Source organism: Pezoporus occidentalis, unplaced genomic scaffold (assembly GCF_034315485.1).
Source record: "Pezoporus occidentalis ecotype Australia unplaced genomic scaffold, CSIRO_AGI_Poc_V1 ctg22, whole genome shotgun sequence".
NCBI lineage: Eukaryota > Metazoa > Chordata > Aves > Psittaciformes > Psittacidae > Pezoporus > Pezoporus occidentalis.
The window spans coordinates 3,052,285-3,063,458 of record NW_026914072.1 but is presented as its reverse complement, the minus strand read 5'-3'; the positions used below and the strand labels follow the sequence as shown (position 1 = coordinate 3,063,458).

At 39.7% G+C, this 11,174-nt stretch overlaps 1 protein-coding gene across 2 annotated transcripts in view; it reads left to right on the top strand.

Annotated features, from left to right (window-relative positions):
• Positions 1-11,174, top strand: part of SLC1A2 (solute carrier family 1 member 2) — a 79,606-nt gene that overhangs the window by 52,667 nt on the left and 15,765 nt on the right. For both annotated transcript variants that reach the window (XM_062620273.1, XM_062620271.1), the window contains exons 6-8: positions 2,161-2,287; positions 4,992-5,225; positions 9,018-9,212. In XM_062620273.1, coding sequence (XP_062476257.1) covers positions 2,161-2,287; positions 4,992-5,225; positions 9,018-9,212 — 556 coding nt within the window. The remainder of the gene's footprint in view (positions 1-2,160; positions 2,288-4,991; positions 5,226-9,017; positions 9,213-11,174) is intronic.

Here is an 11,174-nt window from a genome sequence, read left to right as displayed (position 1 = left end):
TGAGAGATGCATTGCATTTAGTGCTGGACTTTTCTGTGCAGGAACTGTTATGGATAAGAAAAGAGATAGAAGGCTGAATACAATTCCCACATAAAGGAAATACACAGTTTAGGTGTGGGATTTGCTGTAGTATTTTGACCAATGACTCAAATGTTCCAGAGTTTTGTTTGGTTTTGAATGAAGAAGTGAAAATTGGGGAATTGCCAGCCAGCTTGCATAAACTGTACAAGCCAGGCAAATTCCTGCAAATATGAACCAACTTGACTCTCATGACTAATACAGCAGCTCATTTGGAATTAACGAACAAAACCACCTACTAACATATTCTGGTGCAGTGTCTGAATTCCAGGAAGTTACTTGGTCTTTGACTGAAAAGCTTTTAATAATTTCTCTGCGCTCCACAGCACACAAGCATACACTTCACTTCCTTATTCAAGTGACTCAACAAAGATAGCTTAGTGCTAAGAAATTACTTCATATCCAGGAGATTGGATTAAAAGGGAAGCAGAAAAAAATCTGGTTGCTAAACCCAGTGTGAGGATATGGGACAGCTTGTCTTTTCCCAGAGTGCCAGTAGCTGAAATTCCCTTCTCTTGAATACTTTTGTGTCCTGATGGGTTTTTCCTTAGGAATTTCCCAGTTGAGTTCACACATATTTTAAATGCTGAAATCATATTATGACAGACTAGCCTCAAAGGGTGGCTGAAGATTCAAACTGTTTCAGTATCAGTTACTAATCCCACTGAAAATTGCTGGACGTTAAAGGTTAGCATTGGAGCTACAGCTCCAAAGTAATACATGACAGATGCACTCGGTTTTTCACACTGATAATCCAATGCTCCAGACTTTCACACCTAAGCATTTAAATTTAGGAGCCAAATGTTGCTCTTACTGAATTCTGTGATCATGTATCCCCTGATAGCTGGTTTCAGTGAGATTAATCTGCTTAATGGGAGTTCTGTGGTTTAGCTTAAAGTAAAATCAAAGAATCTTAGAATCCTAGAACAGTTTGGGTTGGAAAGGACCTTAAAGCTCATCCAGTTCCAACCTTCAGTCACAGACAGGGACACCTTCCACTAGACCAGGTTGCTCCAAGCCCCATCCAACCTGGCCTTGAGCACTTCCAGGGATGGGGCAGCCACAGCTTCTCTCGGCAACCTGTGCCAGTGCCTCACCACCCTCACAGGAAAGAACTCCTGCCTAATATCTAATCTAAATGTCTCCTTTAAATGTCAGGTTAAAGCCATTCCCCCTTGTCCTGTCACTACAGGCCCTTGTCAAAAGGCCCTCTCCACATTTCTTGTCAGCCCTTTTAGGCACAGGAAGCCTCTCTAAGGTCTCCTCTTAAGGAGCCTTCTCTTCTCCAGGCTGAACAAGCCAAGGTCCTGGTGCCGCAATAAAGAATACCTGCTTGTCAAAACTTTGTTGGCGCATTCCTGGAGATTTCTCTGAATCAGTCGGAAGAACTTCTTCCTACTAACTAATCTCAATCTCCCCTCTGTCAGTTTAAAGCCATTTCCCCTTGTCCTGTCACTTAATGCTCTTGTCAAAAGTTGCTGTCTGTTCTCCCACCTTCTCCTCCTGCAGCCACTTTCTTCATTTAACTGGAATGCTCCTGGCCTGTGAAATTTATGTTCCAGGGCTGCTTTTGCCTTTCCCTGTACTCTAAGACTGATTATCTAGTCTGTAGGTTGATACTGTCAAGAAGCTTTTGTAAAGGTTGAGGAAAACACTCTTGGTCTCTAGTGACTGTTTTAACAACAATGAAGAGTCACGGTACAGCACTGTATTGCCTCTCCCATCTGCCAGGGGCTATGAGGTTTCTAACAGTTGCATGGCACTGAGAAGATTAGGGTATAGGTATATCTTTGGTGATCGGATCAGTTCAGGAAAAAAGAAAAAAAGAACACCGCATAGTTGGCCTGTGAAATTGGAAGTTAAGTTAGTAAAATACTGAAGAATAAAAGATATTTTGATTATGATCATGCAAGGGGAGAGTGACTTCATTGTAAAAACTCCCAAGAGGTGTGTAATACTTTATAGTTCTGAAAACTGTATTAGCAAGTAGTATCAAGGCATTGACCAGGTTCAAAACCTTCCTAAAATCCATGGATTTATTTGTGCTTTTTTTTTTTTGTCCTGTGTTTTTTTTTCCAATAGGTTTGATAGGATTCTTTATTGCTTTTGGCATTGCTATGGGGAAAATGGGAGAACAGGCTAAGATGATGGTGGATTTCTTCAACATCCTGAATGAGATTGTAATGAAGTTGGTAACTATGATCATGTGGTGAGTTTGAAGTTTTAACTTCTAGAACAAAAAAATATTTGAAACAACTTTATTAACCCTTGATATAGCATATAGTGACCACAATTTGTTAGTAAACAATGTAATTAAGTAGTTCATTTTTTAAAGCCTTAACAGGTGTGTTAGAACCATAGCAGCATTATTTCTAGTGGGTGAGGATTGTTTAGGACTCGATTTGAAAAATTTCTGAATTATTATTAATTAAATCCAAGGCATGCAGGTACCATCAAAGGCCTTCAAATACCACATTGATTGTGGAAGTTCATTACACAGAAAGACACATAAGCAAGCAAGAACACCCCACATCGGAATATCCAAATCTTCCTGGGAGGCTAGCAGGCTATTAGCTAGGAGGTACGATTACAAAGAAGCCTGGAGACGCCCTTTATTCACTACCTTCTGTAGTAAAAATACTTTACCACCAAATAAAATTCCAGCAATTTTCAGTGATGCGTAGTCCCTCCACCCATGGTTTCTGCAGAATCTGTGTCTTACAGCCTTGCCACAATGGGGTCACTGGAAGTATACCCGTTTGTAATAATGGGGCTTTGCTTGCCTTCAGGGGGGTGATTTTACCCAGTTAGGACTGAACCCTTGTTCACATTTCTGGAAGGGGATTCTCTATTTTTTTTTTTCCTTTTCTTGAGGTTTTTCTTCCAAGGGCTTCCCCAGAGCTCTTTGTGCACCGTGCCAAGTGTGGCCATATCGCACAAATCCAGTTTTTCAGAACATAAAAAAGCATTATACCACTGTGTTTCGTATCTCCCAGGTCTTTGAGAGCAGAAATAGGTACTCTATTACAACATGTGTATCATGGCTCGTTGCTCCCTATGATTCCCTGGTGGCCCTGGAAGGTGTTTCCTGAGTTACAGGCCTGCAGTATGCCTCTTCTCTGAGGCTCCAGATGGACACAGTTGGTAGAAAAGGAAGCAGGGTGCCTAAGGTGCAAGTATCCAGCATCATCAGTGTTTCAAAGGGACACTGTTTTGCAAGAGTGATGCAGATAGTGACAGTGATGTGGAAATGTCTAGAACAAAAGAAAGAACATGAAGCAATTACTTTTATTCTTGTTGTGTTTCTGCTTTTCTGTAAGCAATCTTGCTGCATAAAAATGCAGTTGGTTTTATTTACAAAACCTTGCTGTTCTCAAGTCTGTAGAGAGCCAGTGACTATACTCTCGTAACACTTCAAGGGCTATTCTTACTTAGCACCAATTGGTACACAATTGGACACAATACCTTGCCTACAGTATAAATTGTCTCTAGTAGTGTTGCAATAGCAGGAAATCATGCAAGATTCAAGATATTCACTGTTTTTTTTACTGATGTGCTTTTTACTCCTCTTGAGAAAGGAGGCTGATGTTGAGAATTCCACTTGTTCATCTGTGTCTAGAATTTTTAAAGACCTGTTGTGACCAAAAGCAGTTTTTTAAATGTGTGTTTATAAAGACAAATGCACTTCTTTATGCAGGGTTATGTTCTGTTTCATTTATGATTTCTCTGCACAGAGAACTGTAACCCCTGTGGCAACTCCAGACTCTCAGGAGCGTGGCATTGCTACATGAACATAAAGCAGACATCTGGCTCTAACACCATGTAATTCTTTATAAGATATATGTTTTGTCAAGTTCATTGAAACGTGGCTTTTATGATAACTGCTGTAACAGCTGGCCTTGCATTTCAAGTGTGCTTTCAAGGTTTGGGGCACATTGCTTGAGAGACCATGAGATGTTTCTTCAGATGTTTCTTACATAAAACATGAAGCACCTTTATTTTGAAAGTCAGTTTCCTTTCTATGGTTTTTAATTAAGCATCCAAATCACTAATTCCTTTTGAAAAGATGCATTACCATTTATTTTCAGAGAACCAAACCGTAAAGTTTCTCCACTGTTACACACTTTACTTTCCGCTTACATTTTATGAAACAGATACAGGGAATGTCATTTAAAATTATATAAGGTAGTAATCTTTATCAGTGTATGTATAAATGGTCTATCCATGCACTTTCAGGCATTTCTCACTATTAAATTTTTTAAAGAATATCCATTAATTTCAAATCTTTTTACTATCAATCTATGCTACTATTATCACCCTATTTAAAAGTTCTGTTTATGCCATTGGGGAGTAACATGACTGAGGTGACAAAAACCCTGCCCTAAGTAAGGAAAGCACATAATTAATGAAGAATCCATGAACTAAGAAACATTTGTCCAAATTATTTAAAGAACATAACAGAAACAGTTGCAGCCTTCAGGATAAGTGATTCATTTCAACAAATAATTTAACTGAAGAAAATAATGCAACTCTCTGAAACCAGATAAGCAATGGGTTGTAAAAGTTATGTATTAAAAACAAGTACTAAACCAATCTTCATAATGATCCAAGCCTGCGTAACATTATAGTATTTTTGTACAGTGTTATTCCAGGAACGAAGACTTTTCAGGAAATGCATATTCCATTCAATGGGATGGAATAAAATGGAGTAGATAGGGCATTTGCTGGAGATAGCCATTATTTTTTAAAAGATGTGAAAGCTATCCATTGAATTTCCATCAATTCCTGAACTGCATCTCAGTGTTGAGCCTGAGAGCCTCCTACCCTTCCTCCAGTCTCTATTCTGTTGAGGACAATTTTTATGACTACAAGGCAAAGACTGGTTCTTGTTTATGCTTGTTCTCTTTCTCCAGGTACTCCCCTTTGGGCATTGCTTGCCTCATTTGTGGAAAAATCATTGCAATCAAGGACTTAGAAGTAGTTGCTAGACAACTTGGCATGTACATGGTCACTGTGATTGTGGGTCTTCTCATTCATGGAGGGATCTTCCTGCCTCTGCTCTACTTTGTGATAACAAGGAAAAGCCCATTTTCCTTCCTTGCTGGGATTTTCCAGGCATGGATCACAGCGCTAGGCACAGCTTCCAGGTACAATTGGGAAATAATGTCTTGCTTTATTTTTTAGCAGATTCTTAGCTGCTGTTTAGAGGTAGTACATATGCTGTTCTGGTCTTTGCTGCAAAATCATCTTATGCTATTGAATAAAAACTGTTTTTAATCCAGCATGTTGAAATAAACAAACATAACCACACAGCGTCAGGATTTTATAGAGAGGTTGTACAGCCATCTGCAGACAGTTGAGAGACACACTTTTTATTTTCCATTCTGGCATTGACCAAATGACTTGTGCAAATTGTTTTACCCTGTACTTGTACCTCACCTAGGAAACAGTGATAATTCTATTTATTTTGAAAGCATGTTAATACCAGTCTCATTGCATTGGGGGAAAAATATAAACAGTGCTAGATTTCAAGAAAGAAATAAAAAAAAACCCTCATTCTTTTATCTGTTTTAGCAGAGTAAGGGGACTTTAGAGATGAGCACTTTTAGACTCATTGCTAATGAACAGAACAGACTCAACAAAGTATGTAGGCAACTTACCTGTCAGTAATATGTTGATATTTTGCACTGAGGCAGTCAGTAAATTTGTGTTTAAAATATTTTTTCAGTTAAATACCATGTTTTAAAATGTTTTTCTTCAATAAATGTTTTATTTGTGAAGAAAATATAATCTTCGATTTTAATCAAAAAGTTGAAGACAAAAAAGCCTAGTTCAAAACTGACCATCAGAAAAGTAGCATTATGATTTCAGGAATGCCTTGAAAGAATTATAATTCATCTGCCTCTTTTGGCCAACCCAAATCACTCTACTGCATGACTTCTGCCCTGATGAACAAGAGGCTCTGAGGGGATCTTACGTGCGTAAATATCCGATGGGACAGTGTAGAGAAGATGAAGCAAGACTCTTTTCAGTGATGCACAGCAACAGGACGAGAGGCAGTAGGCACAAATTGAAACATACAAAAATTCCATCTGAATACAAGAATAATCTCTTTACTGTGATTTACTGTGACTGGTTGAATGCTGGCACAGGTTGCCCACAGCAGTCATGGAGTCTTTGTCCCTGGAGATACACAAAACCTGTCTGGTCATGGCCTTCTGTAACCTGTCCTAGCTACCCCTGCCTTAAGTAAAGTGGTTGGAATAGGTGACCTCCAGAGGTGCCTTCCAACTTCAATAATTCTGTGGCTCTGTGATAAACAATGCAGATTATAGGAGATATAGTCTGGCCAGGAGGTTCACTAAACCACAATTTCCCTAAGGCTTTTGTTCATTGAAGTGTTTGAGTTTCCACTTAGATTTTCATTACCAGATTTACAGTGTCCATACACAACATTCATGGGGGTTTATTAGCATGAAGTAATGTTTTCCTGCTGGAGCACCAAAGTGGAAAGATATAAGAGATTCTAAGTGTTTCCAGCATATGGATTTTCCTGGACACTACCTTTACCACCTGACTGCTATCCAGATCTGAATTACTGGCTAAGCAGATGTGGACATAGCACCACAGACATGTGATCACAGGACAATTATAACCATCATATGGTCTAACCTGGCACCTCTGGAAGTTGCAGATAGTTCCTTTTCAGCAACCTGTTAAAGCTCTTTGGCCAGGCTGAGGAGTTGTGGAAGGCATCTACAATTTGCTCTTCCAATAAAGAAACCTTGTCTCCATGGCCTGCTCACCTGTCCTTGCTTATAGTGGCAGAACTGAAGGGGAAAGATATTTGTATAGTCCCTGCTTTCCTGAGCCAGCTGGGGTTCATTGCAACAACAGTAGGCCATGGCTGGTACGCATTTTGTACTGATGATCTGATTTGTGACAGTAAATGTAAGACAGAACTTACACTTCTGAAGAAAAAAGAACTGTATCTGGCTGAGTTTCAGTGTGTGTCCGTGAACTACATTTCCTATTCTATTTTTCTGTTGGTAAAATATCAGAATATCTTTTCTGTAGGAGGCAAGGTGATCCTGGAACTGACTTGAAAACTGCCTACTAATTATTGATTAATGACTCACTAGATATTTTCTGCTATCTGCTACAAATATAGGTGCTAGAGTATCTCATGAGAGAATATATTACGTGGTTTTAGAAAGTATGAATTCTCTCTGATTTAGCTAAATGCACAGAATATTAAACATGTGATTATCTATGATTAAATCCACAGTAAAGAAATACAAATATATTTGTAAAAATGCTAAAACGCAAGTGTTTGGTACCGTGTATCTGGCTTATCGAAGTCTGTTAAAAAAATCACGTCTGTGAACAGAGAATGGTCCAATCATTTGAGCACAAGATGGGGATCTAGAAGTTTATATCTTCGAACTCATGTTTCCATAGATGTGGTACAAGAGGAGTGATTTGGGCATCTGCCAGTCCAGAACAGTTTGAGTTTTCCATAGGTCCCATGTGAGATAGGTCAGCCTCATGTGATTCTACCTGATAACCTAGGATGTTTAATATAACACTATAAAGTTATATATAGTTAGGTATCTCAATCATTCCTTAATCTCCCTTTTCCATGGTTTAATTATCTGTAAAATGGAAAGATTGCATTTTTTTGTACCCAATTAGCATCTCTATTGTAGTGGATGAATGAATGAGTTGGAAAGACCCTGAAGTTGCAAGGCACTAGCAAGAATATGTTGTAAGTATTTATGTGAGAAAATATGGTGAGTCTAGTCCTTTACTCTTCTATGAGCAAATTAGTATTTTTATAGGGGCAATGGCACCAGAATGAGTGGGATACAGTAGTGAAGACCTTTGAGAAATTCTGCCCACTGAAGCAAATCAACCACAATAGATTTGCTCCACCAAGTGGAGAGAGAATACAAAAAAGTAAGAAACCAAAACATGTTCCTGTGTTGAGTTTCATGCTTGTTGCAGCAAGTCTTTTGCCTGAGACAGGCAGACCTGATAGTGAAGAAAGTAGGAGATATTTGAATCTACAGGAAAAAAGAATATGTTTGTTTTCAGCAGTAATTTTTGATGAAAGTGAATTTTTGAGGAAGTGCATTTAATAGCCTGAACTGTTCATTGAATGACATACTGGTTTGGGTTGGAAGGGACCTGAAAGCTTATCCAGTTCCAACCCCCTGTCACAGGCAGGGACACCTTCCACTAGATCAGGTTGCTCCAAGGCCTGTCCAGCCTGGCCTTGAGCACTGCCAGGGATGAGGCAGCCACAGCTTCTCTGGGCAACCTGTGCCAGTAGCTCACTACCCTCATAGTGAAGAACTTCTTTCTTATGTTGAACCTTAATCTTCCCTCTTTCATTTTAAATCCAGCAAGGCACTGTGGATCTGTACAAGGAGCTGTTCCTGTCTTCCAGCCGTCTTTCACATCTTTTCCTGTCCTCCAGCTGTGTTTTATATCCTTCCTGTCCTCCAGGGTCTGGGAACTTGATGGGTTGTATCTTTTTGCCTAGCTTTTTCATTCCTTAATGCAACACTGTTTTCTCCAGTCAGAGCAAATTCACATTCAAAGAAATTTAGTATTTGTCCCTATGCTTATAGTTCTGTCCATCAGAAAACATCTGGAACTTGTCCTTTTGAACAAAATACAAGGAATAATCCATAAATGTGTATGAAAAGTTCATCTACACTCTCTCAAGCTCTCATCCCTACTTCAAGTCATGTTCATGTGTTGGCCCACCTCCAGCTAAATGAAGGCTTCATTTAAAAATTGGCTAAAAATCACTTGAATCACAGCAGAAAGTGGAAGTAGAAAGTGTAGACAATGATAGCAGAATATCTGACTTTCCTCCCTTATGTTATACTGTAATTATGCCTTCTCTACTCTTGCTTTCTGTCCTTCAGTGCTGGAACATTACCTGTCACATTCCGGTGCCTTGAAGAAAATCTAGGCATTGATAAGCGTGTAACAAGGTTTGTTCTTCCGGTTGGAGCAACTATTAACATGGATGGAACTGCCCTTTATGAAGCTGTGGCTGCAATCTTCATAGCACAGATGAATGGAATTGAGCTGGATGGAGGCCAGATAGTTACTGTGAGGTCAGTTCAAAATACTCGTAGGCTTTGTCTCCACAGACTGTAAAATGTGAAGCTTTGGGCTGGACGTCTTCTCAGTAGCTGTGATATTCACTTTGAAATCCATGGATTTCTAATAATATATGCAAAGGAATGTCATATACATAGGTCCTGGCTCTCTGGTGACACGCTTCTTCTATCATCTGCAAGCTTAGTCCATGCTGGTGGTGTTCTACAGAGTCTTGCAGTTGACGATACAATGGGAAATACTTAATTCTCTCTCCAGTGCAGTGCCTTTTTTAGTGCAGAGGAATGCTACAAGTGATACATGGGGCATTAACATTCTAGACTGTATCTGTTTATATACAGTCAAAGGAAAAAGTATACCTAAAAATGTACCCATATATTTATGTTTGCCTGTACTTTTACTGTGACTTTGGTGAACAGCAAACAAACTGGCTGAGAATAGCCCAGTCTGAGGTTGAGAATGTCTGCAGTGTGGTCTGGATACTCCCAGACTTTTTATCTCTAACCCAGCAAGTGCTAGCTCTAGTCTTTTTTGTATCGAATTGTCATATCTAAGTCAGCTGAATATCTGAAAGGACAAAGGAATGTAACCATTGAAAATGGATAAATCATAGAATCATAGAATCGTTAGGGTTGGAAAGGACCTTAAGATCATCTAGTTCCAACCCCCCTGCCGTGGGCAGGAACACCTTAGGCTAAATCATATCACCCAAGGCCTCTTCCAACCTGGTCTTGAACACTGCCAGGGATGGAGCATTCACAACCTCCCTCGGCAACCCATTCCAGTGCCTCACCACCCTAACAGGAAAGAATTTCTTGAAGACTGTTTACTGTAATGCAATTTTAAGACCTATTAGGTAGAGTGACTAATAAAAAACAATGGCAAAGTTATGACTGCTACAGCGAAAGTTAATTTACTGTGGAAAACTTGATGAAGACACCAGGCCTAACATTTTGAATAGTTACAAGGGAAACCACAAGTAAAAGCTGCCAAGTTTGCCTTCTTCCTGCAGTTTTCACCCACCCACCTTTCTCTTATTAAAGAACACTAAAGAAACTATTTAACACTAAAGAAACTCCTACAAAGGTATGTCTAATTCCATGTTTCTTTCACAGCTATATTAGTTCCACATTTTCCTTTTTTTTTCACTTCTTACCCCAACCCCTGAAATAATAAAGCCAAGGTTTGTGAAGGGTTCTGGGCTTCTTCTAATGAAGTCAGATGTGAGGCCTGTGTGTTATGTATTTGTTGCTAAGACTGAAAACAGTCATTTCAGAGTTGCCACATATCAAGCTAAATTAGACTATAGAAATTCAAGTCAGGAATCGACTGTTGTCCAGGAAATTTGGTAGGCTTGAGCCCAAGTTACTTCTCTTCATAGAATCCTGGAATGGTTTGGGTTGGAAGGGACCTTAGAGCTCATCCAGTTCCAATCCCCTGCCATGGGCAGGGACACTTTCCACTAGACCAGGTTGCTCAAAGCCCTGTCCAACCTTGCCTTGAACACTGCCAGGGATGGGGCAGCCACAGCTTCTCTGGGCAACCTGTGCCAGGGCCTCACCACCCTCCTCTGAGAGACTGACCTGTTAGCTCTTCCTGATCAACCATTTCAAGGCTGGTGTAGCCAGCTTTGGGACTCATATTTACTGAGCAGGTGGCAACTTTGGGCTAACTGTAAGAAAACAATTGGTTCTCCTCTTCATGCTCTATACCGTTTTTGCTACAACAGTATCACTGTTAGCTGTCTCTTGTGGTGGAAATACAAATGAATGAAAGGTTGTTATGTGTTTTCTGTCAAATCCAGTCTGTGGTACTGAGGATATTCACATCACCCAGACACAGACTCACAAAGACTTAACTAGCCTTTAAACTAGTCCTAGGTACTTCCTATTTGTCATGTAGATCTTCTGATTTCCTCTCCTTTGGGAGAGGATGATACTGGAAATGGTAGCTAAGCC